Genomic DNA, 27,764 nt, shown 5'->3' on the forward strand with positions numbered 1-27,764 from the left:
CGCCCCCAGTTTCCCTGTTGCACTCCTCCCACGGGTGACCCACTGTTGCCATGGCGACACCGCGCAGGGTAATGTTGCTTAGAAATAATGACAACTGGTGGCAGCGGGGAGGCAGAGCCGGCATGGCGATGGGCCCCAGAGGAGAGCCCTGTCTGGGCAGCCAGGCAACAACAGAAGCTGCTCTGGGCGTGAGGGGAGGAGCCGGGGCCAGCTTGACTTATTTACGAGGTCGGGCAGGGAGGCTACCAGCCTGCGTCCCGCAATTAGCAATCCTGTTACCTACTAACCCAGGGATCAGCGCCTTACATCTCTACAGAATATACACTCGGTTGCCAGGTTCATCCTTTTTTATTACTCAGAGCTCTGGGTTTCAAGTCCAATAAACACTTGTTGTCGACTTCGGCTCCAGCACTTAGCTCCATTTCCTGCGTGATAAGGGGACTGTGGACTCGGGCTCTTGTCTGGGGCCTGCTCTGTACTCCGGCCAGCTGGGGGCCTGGAGTCCTTCCTTGTCCACGGCGGTTTGAAACCTATGGCAGGAAATTGATTTTTTAAAAACTTCTAGGGTGACTGACATGACAACAAAGTAAAAACCTTGTGGCGATAGAGTGTCCTCTCCCTGACCCTGCATTCCTAGGTTCTACCTTTCTGCTGGAACCTGCCGGTGGTCTGCAGGGAACTTTTTATTGTGTTAAGTGTGAATGAAGTGCTACCCCCAGCACGTCTGCCCCGTGGGTGTCCCTCCGGCAGCGTTCAAACAAACAAGTAGCATTCTGCATCCTCTGGGGTCTCCTGAACCTTCGGAACATCCACTCCCCCTGCCCCGTCCCTGGCTCCCTGCTCGCATAATTGTGTTCTGCAAAGTTAGCGGGGTGCGGGTCTTCCCAGCAGAATCTCTCTGGGAGAGTCAACAGCTGACTGCACACTGTAAGAAGGAAGGGACCTAGCCACAGCCACTGTCTAGGGGACTGCGGCAGCAGCAGACCTGCTCTCTCCAGGCAGAGGTCACCTCCACGCAGCAGGCGAGGGTGAAGGTCTGTGTGTCTGTCCCTTGCTAGAGCATACCAGGGCCCGGGACGGCACCTCTTGCCACTCAGGCTCACCGAGGAGGACACTCACATCCACTCCCAGCACGCTGTTCTGCGGACTCCTTCGGCACTCAGAAAGTTCGTAGCCCGAGAACCATAGTTGCTCCCACCACCACCACGCCATCAAGATGGGGCTTTGGGGGTGTTTGCTGGTGAGCTCTGGGAGAACAGCAGCTTCTGGGTGCTGTTCTAGTAGGAAAGACAATGTAAAGAAAAGGGGTTAACCCTCTGGGGTACCAAGCCCCCAGATCTGGTGGCCCCTGTCCCAGCCTGGGACGTCAGATTCGACACCGGCTCTTTCCTGGATGCTGAGTGCAGAACGCTGCCGCCCCTCCGCCCCACCTGGATGCCCCTTCGGTTCCAGACTCTGGAGCAGGAACAGAGTGGGCCCCCCAGGTGCCCCCCTCCTCCGCCCCCCATATAGACACGCTTCTTTCGGATCCCACAGTGCAAACGGCCTGACGACAAATCTAGGCCAAACCCAGCCGAGCTGATAAGATTTCCAGAAGGGTTCCTAAAAATACACTTCTCCTTAAACCAGCCTTTCCAATCACTACAATCACAGAAATGTAACGGCAGCAGTGGCCTCAGACACTGTTGTACCCCCTCTATTCTAAAGCTAAGACATCAAAGTCGCCGAGCACTGAAATAGTAGCAAGAACAACAATGGTTGGGAAATACTTCAAAGCACATCCAGAGGATGGAACAAAGCAAACGATAAAGGCAGGCAGAAACTCTGAGCCGTGTAGTACATTTATTCGTTTGTTTGTTCGTTCATTCATTTATTCACCAAGCGCACATTCCTTGAGTGCTTGCCGTGCCCTGAAGGTCTGGTGTTGCACTGGATGTCAGAGATGCGGACTCTGCCGTCACAGATATTACATTGTGGTTGGAGGAGAAAATGGTAAGTAAATAAGTATGTGAGTGTCGAACAATGATAAAGACTTTGTAGGGAAATAAAGCAGGATGGGCCAGAGTGAAGAGGTAGGACCAATGCAATATTACATCAGGAACGGTCTCCTCACAGGCTGTCATCTGAGCCCAAGACTATGGGGAGAAGCATATTCTTAGTAGAGGGGAAGTGAGGTCAGAGCCCTGCAGCCAGTGCACGTTCAGCTGCTCAAGAACCAGCCAAAGGCGAGGGTGGCTGATGGGGAATGAACAAGGAAAAGGAGGTCAGAAAGGGTGGAAGCCCGTCATGGCGGTCAGTATGGTTTACGGTAACACTCTTGGCCTTCCCACTCAGGAACTGGGAGCCACTGGAAGTACCTGGGCAGGGAAGAGACGAGATCTGACTACCTCTCCAAAGGATCTCAGTATCACGTGTTGGGACTGCAGGGAGCAAGGGCAGACGCAGGCGAGACCGGTTCTGGGGCTATGGCGCTAACCCCGCTGAGACCACGGTGGTTGAATGCAGATGGCAGCAGTCTGGGCAGGGAGAAGGGGCTGGATTCCAATCTATTAGAAATGTAGGGCCAACAGAATTCCTAAAGTGTTAGAATGTAGGCGACCAAAGAGAGGGGAGGAGGGAGGAGGGAGGGACAGAAGGTGACAGAGACAGAGAAAGGATTGCAACCTGAGCACTGTCACTGTCTAGTGGGTTTGAAGTCATGGACCTGGGGGCGAGGGTGGGGAGCCAGCAGCCCGGTGGACTCTCGTGTTCTGGCCCTCTCCTCCTGCTCTGCAGTCTCCGCCCACAGACAGGCTGACCACCCCTCCGCTCCGCAGCGCTGGCCACCGGGCACACACTCTGATCGCTCTCATCCTTATCACCTTTCGCCTCAAAACATTACGTCACTGGTTCTCGATCAATGTTTGCTCTAAGCTAGACCCTGGGGCTTATCTCACCATGAACCCCAGGTTGGTCCTGTCATCCCAGGAACCTGTCTGAGGGCACTACGCTCCTGCTTCCTCCAGCGCCTGCCTCTCTCTGCTCACTGACACGTGCGCACTCGTGATCCCTTCCGTTCGGCTGCTCGTTCTGATCTAAGGGAGGTCGCTGGTGTGTCATGCGTTTGCAGAGCACACGTGATTCTTCTGTGCTGAGCCCACGACTGACCCAGCCCCTCTTGGTTGGGGATACTAACCATGCCCACTTCTGAGATCATGTGCTCCTGCCACCACGTGCATTGCAATACTTGATGATGCACTGAGGAACCTTCACTTGTACTCTTGTTATAACTCAGACCTCCTGGTGACTTTAATTTTTTTTAAAGATCTTATTTATTTATTTGTTTATTTATTTATTTTTGGAAAGAGAGGAAGGGAGGGAGAAAGAAAAGAATACATTGATGTAAGAGAGAAACATTGATCGGTTGCCTCCCACACGCGCCCCCATCCAGGATGGAACCTGCAACCCAGGCACGTGCCCTGACTGGGAATCAAACCGGTGACCTTCCACTTTGCAGGAGGACGGCCAACCCACTGGGGCACACTGGCCAGGGGGGCCTCCTTGTCCGTTTAAATTGTCCCATCTTGAAGGCCTGGGCCTTTGAAATTGGCAGCAGCTTGTCCCTGCCCCTGCCCTCAGCCCATGAAGGGTACAGGGGAAGGCAAGGACCTGTGACGGCTCATTCTGGAATAACACCCCCACCCCCCCCCCCCGCCCCATGAGGTGGTGCCTCCTGGGCCGCTTGACGTTCCCTCGCTTCGTCTCTCATTCTCTTCTTCGGCTGCTAAGGAAGACGATGTCAGCCTCAGCTTGAGGAGTCCTCTGTAAGTCCCCAGGCCCATCGCTGCCGCCTCAGCAGGCAGAGCGTCTTACCTGGCTGAGCCAGCGGGGGCCCCAGGTCAACACCCGCCCCATTTCATTGTCCTGCCTTCCTCCTGGAAATCAGGCTGTCTCCCTCCCTTCCCACCGTCTTCAGCCCCATGTCTGAGGAATGAGCATTTTATTTCTCGCCAAGCCCCGGTGAATAAGGTCAGGGGTCTTGCCCCCTCTCCCTCTCCTTCGGTCGATTCCAGCTCGCTGGCACCCAACCACCCTGCCCTCCCCGCAAGCGCCCCCTGTGTTTCTCTCCCTACATTCAGAAAAGAAAGGCAGGAAGGGCGATGGGGAAGCAAGTGCTCTCCTCCTCTGCTAGGTGCCTTGCTTCCTACCTCTGTCCAATTCCGTGAGCAAACCTGACATCCGAAAGGGTGCCTTCTCCAGAGTGCACAGGCAGCCCGTGCCCGTCTGCCTGCAGGACACAACGAGTTCAAAACTCTCCTTGCTGCCCAGGCTGTTCTAGCAGCACCCAGCACCCTGGGGAGCTCCAGGGCCCCTTCCCTCCCCCCACCCTGCTGTGGGCTACAGACACGGCCACCTGGAAGGTCAGCAGTGCCATCCTGCTTATGATGTCTAGCCCACACTCACCGTCCACATGCCCTTGACCTCCTCGTGGCCTTGGGCTTTTCTGTCTACTCCCTCCATCCGGGCACTCCGAGTTCTCCCGGCGCCCTTCATGCCTCAGTAGTCAGAGGAGCTTTGGACTGCCGTTTCCCCCTGTGCTTCACTTGCTCCTCTTTTCATCTGTCACCTCTCAAGAACCGAATGTCGTGTCCTTGGCCCTACCCAGGTCTTTCTCTTTTTCCTCCTAGATGGACACACAGATGTAGATATAGATACAAAATCTTAGTGCCTGTCTCTTTCCCTCCCACTCACTTCAGCGTCTGAGGTTCTAGGGGCGTGTCCATGACCACACCTCTGCGCCCCGCTTCCACCGGTCCCCCCCTTCCCCGCGCCCTTCCTGCCGAAACGCGCGGCAGTGTCCTTCCGCCCGCGCAGGATCGATCCGAACTTTGAAGTCTCTCTGACGCCTCTCTTCCCTGCTGTCCGTGTTCCCAGTCCCCAGAGGTTATTTATTTTTAACCAGCTTATTTATGAACCCAAGATCGGGGGTTGCCTTCTTCCCACCACTGCGACGTAATTTTCAGCCCAGATTATTCCTCTTTGCCTAGACCAGTGCTGTAACTTCTAACCAAGTTCACCACCCGCGAGCTCTTCTAAGTCTAGTGCATCCTGGAGGATGCTGCCAGAGAGAGACCTTTCTCCAGTGGGGGCCTTGTCTAAGTCTCTCTGGTGCTCCCCCACTTCTGCGGCGCTGGTGATCCTCATATTTTATACCGCCTTCTTAGGTCAGATTTCTGTAGCCTAAGACCCTCTAGCAGTATTACCAATGGGAAAATACCATCCCCGAAAGAGAACTTCGGAAATTTAAGCAAGCATTTTTGCCCCCCATTTCTCCAATGACTAGAAGGCATCTCTGGAATGTGGCGGGCAGGAGTGAAGGGTTTTGCTGTCATGCAGTGAAGATGGCTCCCTCCGTGTTAAGAGCTGGCTGGAGTCTCATGACTTTGGATGGCCCCTGCTGGGTGTTCACGTAGAGAGAAACACACACACACACACACACACACACACAAACCTGTTCATCGTGATGTGGGTCAAGATCTTAACTCTGTTGTACACGTTTGTCCAAAGTGATTTTTTACGTTTATTTTGTATTTTTTGGACAGTCTTAATAAAACTCAAGTTTGCACAAATACCACAACTGTGTAAATGGAGGCAAAGTATTCTTTCGCTTGTCGGGACCCTTAACGGAAATGGTTTGGCGTTTTGAAAAGCCACACCCCTTGTCACACCTGTCAGTCTGTGTTTGTGTCTGTCACATTCAAAATAAGCCACACACACACACACACACGGGTGTGACTATTTGACCACTTCATTCTGTCTCCTAATAAACCTGTGCCTTAATGTTGAGATTTTAAAATACATTATTTATTTTTATAAAAAGTTACTTCCTTCGATGTCTTAGTTATATTTCAGGTATGGCAATAGATTGAATTTTTTTAAAAATGCGTGCATGTTGTCTAGATTGTGCGTCATAAAAGTTACGCTACAAAAATCTGGTCTAGAAAAGGGGTATCGGCATTAGCAGGTGTCCGGGCAGATGCTGTATTTGGCCAGTGGCAGTGGAAGAGAGAGAAAAGGGAGAAGCTCAGTGGCAAAGCAGCCGGTGCACCAGAGCCTGCGGCTGGGGAAGGAAGTGCACGTTCCGACAGAGACTTACTTCTCCGGGCGTGCAGGGCCGGGCTGCAGCCCGCAGCCTGGGGGCTGCCCTCTGTGACTGCAGCCGTGGGGTCCTGGACATCCGGGAAACCAGCAAGCACTGCCAGTCTTAAGTGGCATCTAATACCACCGCTTTTATTCCAATAAGAACGGCTCCTAACAGAATGATAAAGGTTTAGATAGAAAGCACAGATGCGGGGAAAAACATAATTTGAATATAAATATGTGTTTGCATATATTGTAGCTGGCTGTAGTTTCGGGAGTACATTTAGACATTTCTCCTCCGCTCATTGAAGGTGGGGCTTCTTTCTCTGCCCATTCCTGGAAACGGCAAAGCAAACGGACTGGAGAATTAATTCCATGTGTGAACCTGAGCCCTGATTTTATGAATTTGCTACTTGTACTTTAAGAGACAAGATACAAGGAAAAGAATTAGTTGGGAGTTCTTCCTTTTGTCACTGTCGTCATGAACTTATCTGGCTCACTCTGTGACCTGGGGTATCCACGAATGTTTTCTTCTCCGTATGGAAATGTATTTGAAAATACGGCCACACGAGCAAAGGGCCACACAAAATGAAGGCATGGTCATTAGCCATGCTTCTTACCTGGCTTGGAATGAATGTGGGTTTGGGGTCAGTCTCAAAAGAGCAAGTATCTATCAAAGGGTTGTCTTGGGGGAAGACTTCACAATATGCCCTTCACAGAAAGGATCCTTCTTGTACTTTCTGCTGCTGACGCTTGCTTTACTTTGCAGAACTTTGGCACTTTCACATTTGCTGTGAGTAGAAGTCATTTCCACCTGTCTCGTGTGTGGGTGGACATGCACATGGATGATAGATGTAAGGATGCCTCCTCTAAGGTCGGCGAGGACTAGAGAGCATGCAGGGAGTACTTGGAACATAGTACTAAATATACTGTGGTTGCAATATATATATATGTATTGCAATACATATATATATATTTATATAATTTATTTATTATTTATTTATATATATATATATAAATTATATATATATTTATGGCTTAGGTACTTTTCGCCCCCTCGGTTCCACACAAAGAAACGGAAGCTCAGAGAGCTTACGTGGCATCACACAGCTACTCAGAGAAGGGGCGCAACTGGAATCAGGGTAGACAACTTGGTTGTGACCCCTACACCCTGCAGATGTTTCAAAACACCATTTTACTTACATGTCCAATAAAGTTAAAAAAGAAACCCATTTAAAGGTATTTAGGGAAAAAAATCTCTTTAAGGACAATCACTTTTGCTACTCTCCCTTTATGCATTTTTCTATCAAGAAGTCAATGAGGTTCTTGGTTTCTTTCGCAGCGGGACCTGTCTCGTCTCTGTATTTTTACTGGTCCATTGGGCGTCCTGGGGGTAAGACTCGTGAGAGACCTCTTCTCGGTGGCTGCGACTCCAGGGCAGGATTGCAGGTCAAGTGGTTCTCAGCCCCGTGCTCCAGCCGCACGCAGCTCCTGCAGGTCCCCGCCCAGCCCAGGCGTCTGCATCTGATAGGCTCGGGATGTGGCCGAGTCGTTCATTGATCCAGGGAAAGAGCACATTGCGAGCTATTTTCGCAGGAGCTCCAGAAATAGAGGTGAGAGGCTCAAACGTGAAACCACTCACAGGAAGGAAAGATCAGTTTTGAAGAACTGTATTTTAAGAATTTTAAAAAGCAAAGCTGGGAAACGCCACAACTCTCAGAACGAGGAAGAGGAAACTCGGGGAGACATAGCTTCTTGGTTATAATTAGATTTATGCAAAATAAAATTAAAGGCATCCCATAAATGACTTAATGGATAATGAGCCCTTGACTGTCTGACTCAGAAATCAGTTGTTTTGCAAGGACCCTTTAATCAGCTCCCTAGGAGGCCGAGGCCTGGCAGACAGCTAAAATACCGAAGATGACCGACAGTGAACCGGAGGTAGCTGTGTGCAGCAGAACTATTTTTCCTGAAGGCAGTCTTAAATTTTGAACAATCTCAGTCTCAAGATCGGACATGATGGATGCTTTTCCCTTCAAAACTGTACAAAGCAGCTACAAAGCGTTGGCAAGGCGGGGACACCTGGGGTCTGCAGCCCGGGCTTGCCTGAGACTTGTGGGAGGCAGGGCGCTGGCCTCCCCGGTTGTAGAATGATACAGGCCGTGACTCACCGGGCCACATCACGGGGCGGTTGGTTGTAAAAGACCGTGGGCAGCAGATTCTTTTATGCCGTCAAAGTCACAGATTTCTGAAAATCAAACGCCGAGGTGAGTTCTGGATATATTTGGAAAAATGAAATGTCACGTAAGTAAAGACCCTAAAAATAGCTTGGGATTAATTATTCTGTAAAGTCGAATGGCGGGTCCTTTGATATTTCAGGAAATACAACGAGAACCTTGTTTCTGCGTCCTTGAACTTCAGGCTTGCCTTCCCTTTGAAGATGAGTCACACGGTGAATCTCGATATTGGTTAGAGCTGGAGCTGTCTGCAGAGGGTGGGTGCTACAAAACAGCCGCTCTGTAAAGACCTCCGGCAGAAAGGGACCAAGGACTGAGCCGCTGGTCACCAAGGACCACCAGGCCCCTAAGACAGTCCTCCCTTGACAAAGGCCCTGTAAACAAAGTCCCATCCACCCCCACCCGAGGCCTGAATACAGTCTACGGATTAGGCGTTAATTCTCATAGAAAGAGGCTTTATCTGGGACAAATGTCTCAGGTGTTTTCTGTTTAGTCTAGTTTTGGTTGGGTTTGTTTTCTTTTGTTTTGTTTTGTTTGTTTTTATTGATCAGACACATAGCCACTGGCGGCAACCCCCAGCCGGCCTTCCTACCATTGTTTCTGTGAGAATCCATGAACCTGAGACTGCGTGATCAAATGAGGACAGACACCTTTGTTCCTGCAGCGCCCAGCGGGGTGCCCGGCGTGCAGAAAGGTGGCGAGCATTGCTTACCACAGCGGTTCTCAGACTTGGGCTGGCTTCGGAGTCACGCCCTGGAGAGCTTGTTAAAACAGATCGCTGGGCCCCACCCCATGGGTTTGCAATTCAGTCCCTTGAGCTGTGACCTGAGAATCTGCACTTCTAACAAGCCCCCTGGGGGGCGGCGGCAGCGGCGGCGGCTGCTGCTGCTGCTGCTGCTGCTGCTGCTGCTGGCTGACCCAGGCACTACACTTGGAGAATTTCTGGGTCTTGAAGTTCCGATTATTTTTCCCTGGGAAAGCTCTTTATTCTTACCCGCAACCTACTTGGCAGCAACAGGGCGAGGCAGTCACACCTGCTGGAATTTTCCTACAGGGTACTAAGGGAATCCCCAATCTGAAGCCTGGTCCCTGTAGATTAGACTTTGGTCCCTACTGAAATGCAAACACTCGTTGGGGGAGGGTCGGGAGTTCCGGTGACAATCAGTTGTTGAGCGTATTCAACGAACCGGCCACTAAACCAAACTCTGGAGATTTGAAAATCAACGCTTAGAGCTCTTGTGAATTAGGGAATGCTGATATTTCCTTAAAAGTCGTTCCCAGACAGTGTTGAAAGATGGCCCATAGCGAGGCCGTCAAAGGGAGAGGAAGGAGGTCAGGCAGGAACACCGCTTCGGGGTGAGGTGGGGACTCGGCTGACCATTCAAGGCAAAGAGAAAGACCCCCTCCGTGAGGGGCTTAGCAAGGTGGCCGGGGGAGACCACCAGAGGCTGCCGAATGCCCGAAGAGGACGGAGAAACGGCTGGGAACAGCCGCTTCCACATCCTGCCCGGGTTCTGCACTGCACGGGGCTCTTTGGAGTGGGATTACCCGGCTGTTGGCAACAAAACTGAAGCACGAGTCAAAAAAAAAAAAAAAGAGAGAAAATGAAAGCCAAGCATTGGGAGAAACTTAGAGAAAAATCGAAAATACTGTGAGTAAGAGACCCTGTTTCTCAGTACAATCCAGAAACTTCTAGGACAGGCCAATGGTGCCTTGCACAGAATCAAGGCCAGTGCTGACATACATGGGGCCTTTCTGGGAATTAGAAAAACGTGCCCGCTCCATAGAGATATATTTGACTGGGGAGCCCCCCTGGGCAGGCGAACTAGAAAACACGACCCATTCTTCCCCCCTCACCCAGAGCGTGTCCATGAAGCCCTCAAACCAAGAAGGCTCTCTGTCAATGCCACCAGCATATTCAAGTGACACATCACACCTGGGGTGACAGCTTGGGCCCTAAAAGGACTTCATTCATTTCCAGGTTAGTAGACGCTGGAGAAAGAGAGCAGGTTCAGGCCTTTGTAGCAACGCTGTTGGTCTTGTACTTGGAGAAAGTTCTCTGTGGGTTCCCCTCGGCTACAAACTACGACAGTCTGAGAAGTGAAGGATGTTCCAGAGAAGTCAGCTCTTTTCGCTCTGAGGCACTGCGCTGGTTTCAGACGCGATGGCTGGAGCAGACCCACCCCGGGCACAACCCTGGGCACTGACATAGAACTGTTGCAGAGAGAGAGAAAGCCGTAAGGTGCATTTATTCGATAAAGATGCATATAGCAACTCCTCCTTTCATCCCCTTGCATTTGGATAGCACTTCACTGTTTACAAAGTATTTTTGCGTTTCCTCTACAATCTGTCCGTTGCGGCAGCAACCTTGTAAAGTAGGTAGAAGCTGTTATCAACCCTTTGCAAATGAAGAAACCGGATCTCAGAGAAAAGGATTTACCCAAGGTCATCTGAAGGATGCCTGGCAAAACTAGGGCCAGAAATGCTGGATCTTAGGACAGGGTACTTTCCGCCATTTCGGAGAATTCTATGTTGGCCAGTAGAATAAATGTAAAAGCCACTAAGATAGTGCCATCAACAGAAGTATTACAAGAGCTGCACAGATAATTCTGAATTTTGAGGTGCTAAAAGGGAGAGAGTTTAACTTTAATAATAATAATAATAATAGTATTTATTCCAATGTATTAAAAAAGACTATCAATCTGTCATGTAGTAATTATAAAATAACATTATTATTTTATATTCAATATTAATGAGATGTTTTCGCTGTCTTCTTTTCATTCTAAGTCTTTAAAATTACTGTGTATTTCCCACATCGAAGTAAAATCACATTGATTTTATACGCCTCTCAACTCGGATGCGAAATTTTGATTGGAAATACTTGATCTTTATTTGGATTTCATAAACTTTACAACTGAAAAGTAGATTCACGTACTCAAGTCGGTCTAAGAACACTCAAAAGTTTTCCAATAACTCCGAATCACTTTTAAGTTAAATTTACATTCCTTAAGAAAAAATGCTATTCTTAAATTTAGTTCCTCTGTGGCACTGGCTACATTTCAGGGGCTCAATGTCCACATGCGGCAAGTGGCTTCTGTTTTGGAGAGTAAAACCCGAACACGTAACCCCCACCCCGTGAACTCGCTGTCTGGTAGAGCCAGCATGTTTCTTGGTTTATGAGTTTGTGTGGTGTGATCTTGTCCCTTGATGACCGTGTTAAAAGTCGTTCTTCTCCATCCTCACCCATCATGGCTCCTTTCCTGTGGTGGCGCCTTTGATGACAGGAGCTCTGTCACTTTTAGGAAACAGAGAACCAGCCAGGAGGTGAAGGGGGCCGTCGACGGAGGTGCAATACGTGCGTGATGCACCTCCCTCCCCTCCTGGAACGCCTGTGGCATACACAGGACTCTGGCTCTCAGAGAGCTTGGCTGTTCTGCTTTTAAAAGTAAGTCCATCGTGATAGAGTTTGGTCATCTAAATTCTGGTTGGGTTTCTTTAGTGACTAGAAATGGTACTTTGTTTTTCCCAGAAAAAAAAAATGTCTTGTTTTCTAAAAATATAAGCAAAGGTGTACCGCCTTCACGGGTCTGGGCTGAGAGCACGGCTCCTGTTCCAGGGATCCTTGAGTGTTCACGTGCCATCCACATATCCACATGTTCGCTTGGTTCTTTTCCTACACGCGGAGCCTCTGCAGAGACGATGCTGCAAGCTTCAAGAATGAGCGTCTCCTGTGTCTTTCTTGTCCTGCGACTCCACTGGGCCTCGGTCCATGGGATTCAGGGGCTCCATAAATATGTTTCACATATAAATGTAATGTGTCCAAGCCAGCTTTTGAAATGTCCTTATTCTTAGTGCCTCACCCGCACTGAGTACACAGGCAGAAATATTTCCTTGTCCCTGGCTTCCCTCATGCTTTGTCCTCCGCGGGGGGTGGCGGTGGGGGTTGGGGTGATGAGGGTGCAGGTCCAGGCTGGTCTGTGAAACCTGACCCAGAGTGCATTCGGTTATTAAACTCACCGTCTTAAATGCCCCGAGTTAAGCTGGTTGATGTTAGCTGCTGGGAACACAACGCTGCCTGCCAGGCAAGCAGGAGCCTGCCTGTCCCCTCACATGTTTTACAATTGAAGTTAGGTATGTGTCATAGCTTTCAAGGTTTCCAGTGTCCTTCAATGCACAGCCAATTAAAACTCATTCAAGCACATCCACTAAGAAGTCAAAAAAGTATGGGGATGAAGTAGCACTTCCTCCTCGTCGCAAGGGATGTGCTGCTAGATAAAAGTCTCATAACCAGATAAGCTTGAGAGACCCGTTGCTTCTCTCCCCCTACTGGAAAGTCAGTCAAGGCCAGGGGGTGGGGGGGAGCCACGTTGCACGGAAGCCCATTCAGGTTGATTTACCTGGAGCTAACTAAACTTAACTGAGTGTGGGACCTACTCTTTCAAGGAGCACTTGCAAACCACTTAAGGCTTATTGTTTTCTGAACTTATTTGGAATATGCTGATTTTAAATAATCTACTTCCAGTCTCCATTAAGGTCTTAGTCATAAATTTTTTAAAAAGATATCAAGGCTAAGCACGTATTTAAGGTTACATGTGGCATATACAATTTATGAAAATGACCAACTTCTGCTAGTTAGTCCTTTATGCATGCTTGACCCAATAATGTTAAATGGTTAAGGTTTTTAATAATTTCACAACCCTTGAAAATAGTAAAAGAAATGAAATATGCTGATTTTAGAAATCTGAACTTACTAGTTATATTTTTGTTGTAGATAGTTAATTCTAGCATTCCGCCAAATAGAGCATCTTTAGATGGTAACTCCATTAAAGTCTAAACTGAACCTAAAATTAACTTGCATTCATTCGGCCAGTGAGTCAATCATCAGTCAAGTCTGTCAATAAGTATTTTTTGAGGACTGAGTAGCCATGAACTAAGGCCCTGGGGATACGGAATTAAAAACACAAACAGTCCTTATTACCTGAGTTCCCTATGCTTACAGCATAAGGGGGACACGAACATTTAAGGAAGCAATAACAGTAGACAGAAAACTATAAGCGATATGAGACTAAATATCAAGAAATCTCTATCTATTCATCTCTAAGCTCAAATCTCTATAAACTAGGAAAGATATAAAGAATAAGGAGCCTACATTTCATCCAGGAGAACAATATCCTTATTATATAGGAAAGACACATCCCAAATAATTGTTTATAGCATTTTCAACAATAAAATCAATGGCCCAAATGTGAAATTAATTGGAAGCTACAGTTCTATTACACTATTTTGGCAATGGAGCACATTAGATTGAATGGGTTCGGAATGCCTAATTATTGTGTCGGCCACACTCATCTCTTTGAGTCACTCCTAACTTCTGGGTGGCTGCCTGGTTCATTTCTGCAATACGGACGCAGTTGCGTATTTTTTCTCTTCTCTCCCCTGCCACCTTTTTTTTTTTAATGCACAACTTTCCTCACTATACTCAAAGCTCAAAGGTCTCAGATGCATTTTTGCAAATTCTTGATGAGAGCTAAAGAATTTGTTAAAGTGTTGATTTCATTGAGTTTGGGTGTCAGTTGATATTTTATCGGTGTTTTGCAGGTTCATGATTTAAAAGTGCCTGTGTGGAGTCACTGTTGCTGGAAACTGCAGCCTGGGAGCTCTGGTTGTGTTTTCAAGTCTTGTTTTTGTGGCAAATTACCCTGACCTTAGGAGTGGATGAAGATACCTCAATCGTTTGATATCGGAGCTTAAAAAGGTGGAAGGAAAAAGAAATCCTGCCAACATCTGAACATCGAAGTGGCTTATTTTCCATCATCGTCCATAGCTGTAGTAAGCTTCAGAACTATACAGATTCTCCCAAGGAATGCCATGATATTGAAGCCGCTTTGTTAAAAACAGCGGTGTCTGCAAAACGGTCGGGAGACTCGGACCCTTACCGCCGGAGATGACACTGAGCATGCTCTTATTTCGGCCCACGGTTTTCAAGTGGGGCCTACTGATGGATGACTGACTGCCTGCCAATAAATCCTCCTCTCTCTCTGTTTCTTGGATTGGACTTCACTGAGAGATTTATCACGTACCTTCAGACTTACATGTGGGGTTTTTCACCACAATAGTTCTGGGTCCTTGGAACTTGCATTGATTTCATCATTTAACAGGAACTAACAGGATCCAAAGTACTTTGTCATCATGGCTTTGAATGTCGCCCCAGTCAGAGATACCAAATGGCTGACGTTGGAGGTCTGCAGACAGTTCCAAAGGGGAACCTGCTCTCGCTCTGATGAGGAATGCAAATTTGCTCACCCCCCCAAGAGTTGCCAGGTTGAAAACGGAAGAGTCATTGCCTGCTTCGATTCACTAAAGGTAAGACCAAGCGTTTTGGCTACGCCACATTGGACTGACATTTCCAAATGAAATGTTTTTCTCTTGTGCTTTTCCAGAAGTTTAACAACTGGTTCTAGATTCTGTTTTCTTCTTTGTGGTGACCACTGAGAAATTTTTACTTAGTTTTGTTCATATCAGGCATGTATAAATGTTTTACAGATCCCTGTTTAAATTAAAAATACATGAGGCTGTGTATTGGGCCTAGCTTGACATTCACATACCCAAGAGTTTTAAATCAAAGTCTGGCTTGTGAAAACTCAAGATGAATATTTTATTAACGTTTGATCTTCTTGAGGTTATATAAAGGTGAAGGAATTGAATGTGTCACTTTTGTGTGCCAATTATCTGATTCACCTCTGGAAGCATTTTCTCCTCTTGTGGCTTTCTTTCCTGGCCAAGGGCTTCCTAAAAAAAATACACCTGAATGTGTTTTTTATTCTCTTGACAATCTGGCATGGCTAACAACGGTTAAGTACACCTTCAGTACTCCTTGACGACCTACTATGCGAAAGTTAACACATAACACAGCACAGAAGATGAGAAGGGGGTGCAAGATGGCCCCCTTGATGAGCTCCCTGTCTGGAAGGAAGCATACGGCAAGTACGGAAGCAAATAATGCAGGACAGAGAGGGTCGCGTGCCTTGCGGAGGGCCTGGAGAGGTGACTTCTCTGGGAGTCGATAGAAGGAAGAGCTGGCTTCCAGCTGACTGTGTTAAAAAAATGGTTTCCGAGGCTGTGGCACCTGAGCTGTGTACCAAGTAGGGTGGAGTTTGGACTTGAAGAAATGGGAGAATAATGTAGTGAAAAATGTAACGGAAGGAAATGGGGAGACTTAGCCCATACTTCTTCGTGGTTTCTTTTTCCCCAAAATTACGGTTCTAGGAATCCCAGATTGTCTAGGACTGTCCTGACATTATCATGACATTGTTTACCATGCGGATAAGTAAGATATATAGCTTAACAAGAGTTTAATGGTTATATCTGCAAAAGTTTATTAAAATATGCTTACTAAACAGTAACAAAAAATGTTGATTCGTAACATTTGATACATGATTTGGGAAATTCCTGTGCTATGAGTTTACAAAGTAGTGATCTTAGCTTGTTCTTGGGTATTGAAAGGATTGGGTAAGTTCTGGAGGAAAAAATTTTATCTTAAAGTAAAAAGTTATGTCTTATAAGATGTGTAAGTCAAAACTGAAATATAAGACTTCAAATCATAGGTTTAAGTATACCTTCAAGAGGAAAATTTGTCTACACACTAACAACAGAAGAATATATTGATATTCCAACAGAAGTCTTTTAAAGTTTGAAATTTTTAAAAATACATGTACTATTCCCCTCACTAACTACCCTATTTTACTTCCTTTTTATCATTAAAAAATATTAGTTAGACTTTAAAATTATGAATCATTTTGTCTATACAGAAATGAATAGAGAGATAAATTATAATTAACATAAACTATAACAGTATAAACAATTTTTACATTACTTTTTATTTTGCTTTCATAGCCAAAAAAGTAAAGTAAGTACGTGTTTGCTTCTCTGGTTATTACCAATAGAAGCATTCACTATGAAAAGCAGTGTCGATTAAAAGTTAGATCTCAAAAAAATAAAATAAATGTTAGATTTTAAGAACACCCAAATACCAAAACAGGCCAAAGATGAGAAATTCATTTTCCAGGTCATCCTCAGTGCCTTCATTTTATTAACCCAAGCCTTCTCTGGTTGGATATGAAATATTAAAGAAACATTTTAGCTAGTCTCTTAAAACTTTTAATTTGTTTTAAACTAGTTAGAGAAAGAGACCTGACTCAGGGAGGCTGGGTGTTTCCTGGAGAACAACCGGACACAGATCCTTAGAATCCCAGGCCTCCCTCTGGCTTCTCTGGGACCACAGTTGTTGGCGGAGTCCAACCCACGCGACGGAGAGCGAGACCAGCCCCGTCTCCTGTGACACCGGAAGCCCAGCTCTGGGAATGCTGAGCACTGCCCCACTGAACAGGAGCTTCAAAACCTTATTTTTAGAAGTGTGCATTAGAACCGCTCTCAAGTGTTGAAGCATACTTATATATTGCCTCAAGTCATCGGCTCCATTTTAAAATGGCACATTTGCAGCTTACTTAATGGGAGTGTGTGCTCTGTATTTTTTTTTTTTTTTGAGTGATCAAACTGTAAAGAATGTGAAAAGAGCCCGCAGGCACACGCGTAAGACAGACGGGAATCTAAATACCTGCTCCGGCACTTCCCAGCCTTGGGTGGGTCCTTTATCACTCCTTATCGCTGCTGTCTCAGCGGTAAAAGGAGGGTATCACCTGTGAAACCGACTCGAGCATGCGCTGTGTCCAGCCTGGTGCCAGCACAGTCACCGTGCAAGGTGGTTGCAAGGATTACAGGATTTTTCAACAGGGGCTGATACATAAAAAACTCACTCAAAGATTGTAGCTAAAAAAGGGGGGATGGCAACGATAATAAGTAAGCTACTTCATTTTATTCCCTTTACGATATTAAAAGAAGACAGTGTTGCCCAGTGGAACAAGCCTGCAGCAAGGAGAAGGGCGGGAGCTTTGAAGTTAGACGTGCCAGGGCATGAACACACCTTGGCTGGGGCACTAGCTCCTACTTCAACTGGCCTAAGATATGCCAGGTGCCCAGCACGGGGCTGGACGGGGTAGGGACCGGCCACGTGAGCTTCCTCCCTTCCACAGTGAGGGATGGCAGCAGAGCCCTTGGTTTGGATGACTGGCGTTACAGCAAGAGGTGCCCCACTCCCTGGGCATCCAACTCGTAATGTGTCTAGACTCAGCCCCGGACTGCGTGCGTGATCACACCTCAGGGACACGGATTAGTCACCGCATTCAAAGCAGTCCTGGTGGAGGAAGATCTCATATGTCTAGTTATTTATACATGGTGTCATTATCTGCAAACATTGTGAGGTATTTTTATTCATAAAAATAGGTAAAAGGAATCTGTGTTGGTCTATCAATATAGAGATAAGTCTGTTATGAGGCTGAGATATTCCTTTCTTTGCTTTTTTTTGTGTGTGTGTTATGGGTTATTTGTATACAGGAGTCATCTTCCATAAATACATACTAAATACATTTGCGGGTGCTTGAAAGGGAGATTTGCTGGGGTCTTTGAAAAGGGAGTTAGTTATACATCTCTAAGTACTTTTATCAACGATGTTTCAGAAAATATAGTCAAGTTCTTGCAGTGGTATTTGTAATTTATTCACAACTCTCTTACCTTGTTGCATTTTATGTGAAATTACCCGGGCATGCAAAAAAATGTGATTTTTTTAAAGTTACACTATTATTATAAAGAATGGAATTGCTTACATCTTTTCTGGATGGCCGGAACATTCTGGAACATTGTGTTCACAGCTAGATGAACTTCACAAAATACAACTTGCTTCATGATCGGCAAACATCTCTGTAGCAAAGGCCTTGATCTCTCACCTCCATGCGTTTATGTCCGTAAAACAATTGCCCTCACACTTTGAGATTTTTCTTTTCAGGTTCTTCCTCCTGTAACTGAGAGAAATGAATGTGGGGTGTTTGTTTTGTTTTGTTTTGTTTGCACATTGAAACATCCAGAGAGGAGTAAATAGTTTTAACACTTATTGAGACTTAAGGGTTTTTGGCATTTATCACTCTAACCAAGTATTTAATATATTTGCTTCAACATCCGAATTTGAATTTGGCTTAAAAAGGAAAACATTTTTTAAAGTATGTTGCTAATTTTTGCAAAAAAAAAAAAACAAGAACAACACCTTAGAGTACTGGGGGACGTTGTCTGGACCTTACATAACCCTTCCCAGTAAAAACTCATCCAAACACAGTGTGATCCTTTCCCTGCCTGCATCAGAAGATGCCAATCCCGCAGTCAGGGCCTCCCCGCGGTTCCCACCTCGCCCAGAGTAAAGCTCTTACGATCCTTCCAAAAGCTCTGCACAGCCTGGGAGACTGGCTTCCCACCCTCGGCCTCCTGACTTCAGACCTACCCCTGCACCCTCAGCCAGTCCGCTCCAGCCACCCCACCGCTTTGTTCCCGGGATGCGCCCACACGGATGTTTTTCATACAGTGACAACCAGGAACCAAAGAGGAAAAGCCCTGGCCTGAGAGTCTGTATCTGATCCCTGACTTTCCTGCATGTTAAATGTTAGATCATTTCATCTTGACGGGCTCCATTCCTTCATTTGCTCGTCCCTTTATTCCCTCGTTCCCTCTCTAACAAGCAGGAGGTACAGACTCCAGGTCTGCAGGCATCAGCAAGTACTGTGAGTGAGTGACTCAGCACTTGCTGTTGGCACGACGACGCAGGGCTCACTGGTGGCTGCAGAGACTGAACAGCAGAGCACGCAACCCGCAAAGGGTGGCAGCTGTGTCCTGCCTCGTGAGAATCCTGGGGATCTTTCCAAAAGAACCGGGGAGACAGGTTTTGGTGTGAAGTTTCTTGATGTCTTTTTATTTTTCATTTACTTTCCATGAAGTGGCTTGTTCAGTTTAGTGAGGTCACATTGGTCAGTAGCCTTACGGGAGTTTCAGGCGTACGACATCATCGTCCAGGATCCGTGTGTGCTGGGGCATGCTCACCGCCAACCCCCCAGTCTCCATCATCATCATCATCACACTTGTGGCCTCCTTTACCCATTTCCCTCCCCCTCCCCCGCCTCCCCTTCCTCTCTGACAATCCCCAGTCTGTGGTCTGTATGGGTGAGTTTGTTTTTGTTTTGTCTTGTCTGTTTCTTTTTTTGTTTTGCATTCTTGCCACGTGTGAGTGATTGCATACGGTGTTTGTCTTTTTCTGTCTTACTTCACTGAGCGTCACCCCCACACGGTCCACCCATGTTGTTGCAAATGGCAATATTCTTCTTTTTATGGCCGAGTAGTATTCCATTGTATATATGCACCAAATTTTCTTCACCCGTTCGCCTGTTGATGGACACTTAGGTCGTTCTCATATCTTGGCTATTGTATATAATGCTGCAATAAAATCAGAGTGCAGTTAGTGTTTCTGAGTAGTGCTTTTTCATGTTCATCAGATAAATGCCCAGAAGTAGAATAGCTGGATCATTTGATGATTCTCTTCGGAACTTTTTGAGGAGCCTCCATACCGTTCTTCATCAGGGCTGCACCTGTGTCCAATCCTACCAATCCAAGGGCTCCATCTAATCCATCCACATCATTTCCAACACATCACTTCTTGTCTTCTTGGTAATAGCCATTCTAACGGGTGTGAGGTGATATCTCGTTGTGGTCTGGAAGTTTCCCAATTTCTAAATCTTGGCAACACATTTAAATATTTTTAAAGCTTGAAGTTCAAACAAAACATATCTCTGGGATGGGCTCAGCCTGTAGACTGCCACATTTAACCTGAAATAAACAAACACTGATCACGTGACCGGCCCTCGCTGGGAATAGAACAGCATACACAGCATCTCCCGTCAGGAGAGGTAATTGAGAGCAGAGAGAATTTACTCTGCTCCTAATCATCCTTGAGAGACTTTATTTACATTGCTTTAGTGATTCGCTCTCTAGCTTTGCCCTCACCTCCTTGGCAGCTGCTTCTCTCTCTCCCTTCCCAAATCTCCCTCCTTCTCTTGACCTCGACGTGCTGATGTCTCCCCAGGCTTGTCCTTGAACTTCTCTACATTTCCTCACACCCACAGTGGACACCCTGTTCTTCTTATAATTTAGCAAGCATGTTCTTGCCCCAAAGCCTTTGTCCTTTCTGGACCATCCGCCAAAAAACTGGACTTCCTAATTGGATGACCTCATCCCATCCAATGGCCATAAACATTTTCTGTATGCTGAATATTTCTTAGTTTCTATGTCTATTCCTGATTTCTCCCCTGAACCCTAGACTCATGTACTCAATGGCCTGCCTGACACCTCTACCTGGATATGTAAGTGTCATCTCAACTTGAACATGTCTTGAGTCCTCCTCCGAGCTACTGTTCCTGTTGTGCCTATTCTCAAGATTTGGTGCAATGCATTCAGTTGATCAAATAAAACATTTTGGAACCCGCGTTAAATCTCCCCTACAATTATAACCATACCCAATCCATCAGCAAGTCCCATTCTCTCTGTCTTCAAAAGATACCGTAAATCCAAGCACTTCTCAACACTACTTCCCTGACCGCCGTGCCCCAAACCACCATCGTGTCTCATAGGACGGTTGGAATGGCCTAGAGTAGCTCTCACTTTTACCATCCCCTAGCCCGGAAGACAGAGTGACTCCGAAATGTCATGTCATTCTCTTGCTCAAAATGTCCCAATAGATGCTCATATCACTTAAGTCCCCGTATGATCTGTGGCATTTCTGGCCCCATAGGTTGATCATGCTCCCCCTCACCTCGGTCTCCCATCACATGGGGCTCTTTGCTCCTCGGGGCCTTTGCAAGGACTGTTCCACCCGCCTGGAATGCTCTTCCCCCAGATACCTGGAAGACTCAAGTCTTTACTTGAGTCAGGACTTTGCTTAAATGCCACATATCTATCCACAGAAGCACCCTCAGAATTTATCCCTAAGGGACATTTTCTGTCTACAGATGTCTTCCTTGTCTGTCCCCACTGCTAGAAGGTGAGGCTGTAAGGTAGGGATCTCACTGTTCTGTCCGTGGACCTGGCAGCCGCTGGGAACTCAGTCATGTTTGTAAGTGCATGAAAATAGCCTCAAATCCTGCACTTTTACACATCACCGCTCCAACAAAACTCAAATCACTTCTCTGGTTATGTATTGCTCAATCTTTAAAATTAATTTAGAGGCAGAAAACAGTCAGAGTTAAAGGCTTTGTACAAAGAAGCTCTTTGGTTTCTATGCCCAAAGGTGGTCCTGGGTCATTTCGTGATTTTGGCTGTCCTGATAGGCAGGTCACCTGGAGACTGGCCCGCAAGTGTCAAAGAACTATGGAAACGCACGGAGTGGCTCGTCGGACCACTGCCGGCCACTCGGCAGTCCCCAGGGTCGGACAGTAGACTGACACTTAGGCTGGACATTTTCACTAATCTGTTGTAAAATAAGGACACCGAAATACCTTCATACGTTTGTCTTATTTCTTTTTATTATTGTGGTAAGAGCACTTAACAGGACAGCTACGCTCTTAACAACTTTCTAAGCGCACGATACACTGTTGTTGACGAGAGGCCCTGCGTCGGAGCAGGTCTCTAGAACTTCCTCGTCTTGCATAACTGAAGTCGCATGAAGCACTTCCTTTTATGAAGGTAAATTCTCCCAATTCAAATTCAAATTTGATCTTCGTTCCAAGATTGTTTCTTATTTTTTTAATTATCATAATATTCTTTTCTTTTCTAAAACGATTGTCTTAATAGGTGAGTTATTTTTGTTCTTTTTTTCCTTAATGTTCTTACTCAGTGAAAGAAAAAGTGGGAACTGTGTGTCAGTTTCCCATTGCTCTTAGAAATATTATTGCTCCTAGAACTATTATTGCTCCGTAAAATTCAGAGGTAGGGCCCTACCTCTCCATCCTATTTGGCCTGAAACCCCCACCATCAGACTCACTGCTTTGAGTCACACACGGAAGAAAGGATTTGTCATCAGAATGTCTCTGTCGAGTCCACATGTTACCCGAGAGGACCCTAGAAGTTCCTCAAGCCTCGTCCCTTTAGCAAGTGACAACAGCTTGATCCATTGAGTAAACCAGTGACCTGTAACCAGCGTTGCACAAGAATTTGTCAAACACGCGGTACCTGACTATTTAGTCAGGGGCACGGGCCTCTTTTCCCTTAGATTATCAGATTTTAAAACATGACAACAGCCAACACAACAATAGCTATCCGGTGTGAATGAATCAAAATTATACCTACTTTTTGTCAGATCAAAAAAGATATGTTTCGCTGTGCGGCAGAATTTTAGTAAGGTTGAAAATCTCTGGACTAAGCTCATTTTAATTTTTTTTTTAAGATTTATTATTTATTTTTAGAGAGGGAAGGGAGGGAGAGAGAGAGAGAGAGAGAGAGAAACATCAATGTGAGGTTGCTGGGGGCTGTGGCCTGCAACCCAGGCATGTGCCCTGGCTGGGAATCGAACCTGTGATGCTTTGGTTTGCAGCCCGCACTCAATCCACTGAGCTACACCAGCCAGGGCTCATTTTTAAGTTTTGTTGGGTGGGGGAGGAAGAGACCGGCCAGGGACTTGGAGACATAGGACATGTCCAGTCCAGGGTATAGGAGCAAGTCCCCAGGCCACGGCAGGGGACTCCCTTACCCCTGACCGGGAGAACCAGGGTTGTTCTGGGGTAGCCCAACCAATGACAAACCTCTCCTGCATTCCAATTTCCCATGGACGGACCTGCTAATACTAAATAGCATATTCTTTCCACTTGGTTTGGTTCAATTTCCTCTGGCTGGAAGATTACAGTCTAGTGTGTATTACTTTCTCAGCACGGTCATGACCAAGAAGAATAAAACTGATAGTTGGAAAATAAATGCCCCCTCCACCACCAAGCACCGTCCCTTGGATTTCAGGGAGTGAGTGGATGTTGACATGTTTATTCGTAATCAACCTCACCTCCCCATTTTGTCTAGCCAACCAGCATTTTGGGAATGATACTGATGAGACTATTTTCTTATGACTGCTGGGGTCTTACCCTTCGTGAATCCTAAGCCCTGTAGGAGATGAGACATGGCCAGGAGAAAGAGAAAAGGAAAACGCCTCAGACGCTGTAACCTAGTTCAAACCAAACGAAATGACAAGATTCACCTTTGGGCGTGTTTGTATTTCATGTATATTTTATCTTACTGGAGCATTTCATATTCTTAAAAAATGATTGCTTAGAATTTTTGACTGAATAAGTGATATGGATACAAGGTCCCTTGGTAATCGGTATTAACACAGGAACTTGTTGAAAAGTAGAATACAGTACATGTAAGCGTTTTCAATATGCCCATCTGGTCCACATCTCAAATCTCACTCAGAAGAGTATTTCAAGTGCTCCCAGCCCGTGGTAAAATCATTAATAATGACACCAAAGATATCATTTCCACACCTGTCATGGAACTAAGCACTGACCCAGATGCTCAGGATCTAAAATTAATCAGCAGCAGCCTCATTTGAGAAATTTAATTCGCATCGCTTCTCTCGCATTCCCGTCGGGCACTCAGTTGTTAACAAGAGCCGTTGTATCTGGAAAATATTGGGACAGCAGAATCCTTAATGAAGAATTCTAGCAGACCCAGGTGTGCCGCGCGGTAAGAAAGCCGAGGAGAGAGAAATGTCATTTCCTAGAGAAGTTCGATCTCTTTATTCATTCATTTATTCTACAAATAGTCATTGAACCACCACTAAGTGCCTGAACAAGACACGGGAACTTTATTTCCCCGGAACTCAGAAGGAAGGAAACAACAAGAAAACAAACTAATCCAATAATCACGACTTATCAGGGCTGCCGTTCACTCCCGGGGTACTGAGCACCCACAAAGCGGGCAGGCGCTGGGCCGGGCCGTGGCCGTAGAGCATGCAGTGAAAGCAGAGAGTTTTTTGACCTCGTGGGAGTTTCATTCTCATGGGAGTGACAGAAAGCAAATGGGTAGAAACAGTGCCCCCACCCTACAAAAATGAGTTATTTTCAAGCTGTGAGAAGTGCTAAGAGGTAAATAAAAAAGGTCCTTGTGAGGAAAACACACAACAGGGAAGGGTTTAAACCGAAGGGCGGCTGGGATGCTTGCTCCAAGGAGGTGCTTTCTGAGCAGAGAGCTGAAGGATGGGGGGAGGCGGCCCGAGTGGGAGTTGCAGGAGGAGGCCGGGTCGGGAGCTGAGTTCAGGAGCTCTTCATGGTCCATAGTACTGCCTGGTCCGTATTCCTGGGGTGGTGGAGACAGAAAGAGAAAGGAGTGTGTAGACTTATTAAACTGTATTTTGGAGGCAGAATTATTAGGAAAGGTGCATCATGACAGGCTGGTAAAAGGACCAGTTTATATGCACCCTGGCCTCATTTGCTCCTTGCCCTCATGGTACCTGGATCTGCTGGTTTGAAGGGGGGACTTAGTTTTTCCTCGTAAGACCGTTTCTCCTGGCCTGTGTGCCCTGCTGGTTATTTTGTTCTTAATGCTTGTTCTTATCGTCTCTGTGGTCACTCAGGAGCTGGGTGCACAGCAGGGCTCTAGGGAGAACTTGGTTTATTGTCTGGGCAGATGTCCAGCCACCCAAGATCAGACTGCTACTATAGAAAACCCTTCCAAATGTGTTCTGTGTAATTGATGCTCCTAGTACTTTTGGGTTTTCCTTAGTCAAGTCTTGAGAGTGGCTTGAATCTCATGAACTTTTTCTTAGATACTATCTTTTATTTTATTTTTTTTACTTTCTTATTGAGTTCATTGGGGTGACACTGGTTAATAACATGGCATAGGTCTCGGGGTACGATTCTGTAGAATACATCCTCCGTAGGTTGTATGTGTGTTCACCACCCCGAGTCAAGTCCCCTTCACGCAGACATTTTATCCAGAAAGTGCTATTGGCTAATTGGTTTCTCAGAGTTATTTTTTGTCTCCAATCTCAATTGTAACTTTAAACACCTAAATTATTCTTACCTACTTCTTTAATTGCACTGTAGAAAATGTCACCAAGAACCAAATCCATTTCTCGGGTTGCTGCATGTCCCCCACATTTCTAAGATCTCTAATTGGAGTAAAAATAACTTCTCGATAAGTGAGTGGTATGATTTCTTTTTTATCTGCTTATAGGTTTTCTTCTCATGAAAGGATTTACATTTTTCTGGATTTACATTTTTGTCAGTTCATTACCTATGTCACCAAAGTTTTCAATTTACTCACTCAAAAAAACTCATTTCTGTTATGTGCCTCAATCTTCTAATTTTAATAACTGTACTTACACATCTATTTAAAAACTTTATAATTTTTTATTTCTTCTAGTTTCTTCTTTGACTAGATTTACCAGATTTGCCAGAGATTTGTGTGTTTCATTTGAAGACCATTTGCTTGTAGAACTGATTTGCTTAGCTATCAACTCTATAAAAGATCGATTTCTTTCATCTCATTATCTTTCTTTTATTTTTATGTCTGTCTTTATTGTTTTTCTCTCTAGCTTCCCTTAATTTCTTTTGTCCTTTCTGAATTCCTATATATGCTGTTTAGTTCTCCTCCTGTAATTATTTTCTTTAGGCACTTAGGGCTGTGACTCGACTACAGAAAGCAGCTTTGGCTGCATCGTCGCATATTAGCTGTTCAATGATGTTCTCACTTCTGTTACTTTCCAGTTTGCTTCACCCAGTTGTTACTTATGTGATTATTTCTAAATATCCAAGTAGTTTGGGATTTTTTTAACATTTAGACATTAATGTCTAGTAATATTTTATTATAAAGATAATGAAATTGTGTGATTTTTACTTCAGAAATGCATTGAAATATTTTATGGCCCATGTTTATAAATGGTACATGTGCTTGAGAAGATGCATTTCCTGTTCTTAAGCACAAAGTAATATCAATGCATAGATATTTATTCAAACATTGAATAATTCATGTACTTTGTCCTTAATTATTTATTTTTGTCTCCTTGACCTCCCAGTTACAGTAATGCATGAAACTTTAATACAACTCGTGTAATTTCTTGAATATCTAACAACTTCTGCTTTTCGTAGGCTGACGCTGTTATTTCGCGCTAGTGTTTCATGACTTTCAGGGCTATTTTATGCTTTTACTTTGTATCAATGTTCAATTAGCTTTTGGTCCAAGTTTATTATTTTTTAATATAAGTATACCGCCCCAGCTGTTTTTCTTCATGCTTTCCAAACATATCTTTTACTATTCTTTTATTTTTAATTGATTTGAAAGGCAGAGAGAGAGAGATGTCACTTTGTCGTTCCACTTATTTATGCATGCATTGGTTGATTCTTGTATGTGCCACAACCATGGCATTTTGGGACAATGCTCTACCTAACTGAGCTAGCCAGCCAAGGCCATAATTGTTTTATTTGAACTGTATTATTTACTTGTATCTCATGTAGGCATCATTTTTTTAATTTGATTTTTCATTCAAATTAACTTTGAAACAGTCTATGTCTTTTACAGTAAAAAAATTCTACCTAACTATTAAAGGGACCCATTCATTCTGACTTTGGGACTTTTATCAGGGCCCTACAGGATCCACTCTCAAGATGTTGTCAGAAAATAGAGTTTCACCAAAACAGCTAGAATTTATTGCTCTCTTGTGCTCCAGAAGGGCTAGAAATGCAGGAAATAATAACCTACTGGCCACATTTATAAAGGTCAAGTTTGATGGGATAGGGGAAACCAAGCATTCTCCATGAACTCTGTCACTTCCACTGGTAGCAGGCCACAAACGCAATGCAGAAACTTCTTTCCAAAGCGAAGGCTTCTTTAACCTCCCCAGTCTTAAACTTGCCCAGCTGGACTCCCACGTCTGTCTCCTTGCCGGCTCTAACTTCTTCTCCCAAAACCTCTCACTATTCATTCAATGGCTCTGTTCAATATGGTGCCGTACTCCATGGGAGAGACCTAGAAATGTAAGATTTGGTCTCGCTCTGAGGGATTTTACAAAATAAGTAAAAGACAAAAAGCCATGCAACATTAACAATTAAGTACTAAAATATTTGATACTGATTATCAGCGGAAGAGGCTGGTTTAAAAAAGAGAGAGAATTATTGGCTGCAATATAAGGGAACTTCACAGGCTAGGTAGAATTCAGTGACTGATCTTCCTGTCGTGTGTCCTGTCTTCATGGCTTCTGAATGCTTTTCCCTCGGGGATTTCTACAGACACCTGTTCCATAAGTATGGGTCTGGATCCCAGGAATCTGTATGTTTAGAAAAAATGACTTTAAATGATCTCATCACACACTCTGAAAATGCTTGCTCTTATGCAGCATAAAATCTACTAAGCAGGCATCCCTGAAAAATCTTACTTAAAGTTTCTATTCATCTTCCAGTTTTCCAATAAGGCACAAAAACCATGTTATTTCGAAGTCAGGACAGTTTTTCTAAGGTAGTTAAAAAATGAGCAGGCACCTGTCCCACACCGCTTGACTCC

The 27,764-nt window shown here is 45.5% G+C and overlaps 1 protein-coding gene across 9 annotated transcripts in view; it reads left to right on the forward strand.

Annotated features, from left to right (window-relative positions):
* Positions 1-27,764, forward strand: part of MBNL2 (muscleblind like splicing regulator 2) — a 151,945-nt gene that overhangs the window by 34,839 nt on the left and 89,342 nt on the right. For 8 of the 9 annotated variants that reach the window (XM_045838996.1, XM_045838994.1, XM_045839000.1 and 5 more), the window contains exon 2: positions 13,956-14,720. In XM_045838996.1, coding sequence (XP_045694952.1) covers positions 14,547-14,720 — 174 coding nt within the window. In that variant the 5' untranslated portion in view covers positions 13,956-14,546. Of the gene's footprint in view, positions 1-8,286; positions 8,388-13,955; positions 14,721-27,764 lie in introns of those variants that run through there. The other variant, XM_045838995.1, reaches the window with a different exon arrangement.

This window comes from Phyllostomus hastatus, unplaced genomic scaffold, assembly GCF_019186645.2.
Source record: "Phyllostomus hastatus isolate PE091 unplaced genomic scaffold, TTU_PhHast_1.1 phas_contig_29, whole genome shotgun sequence".
NCBI lineage: Eukaryota > Metazoa > Chordata > Mammalia > Chiroptera > Phyllostomidae > Phyllostomus > Phyllostomus hastatus.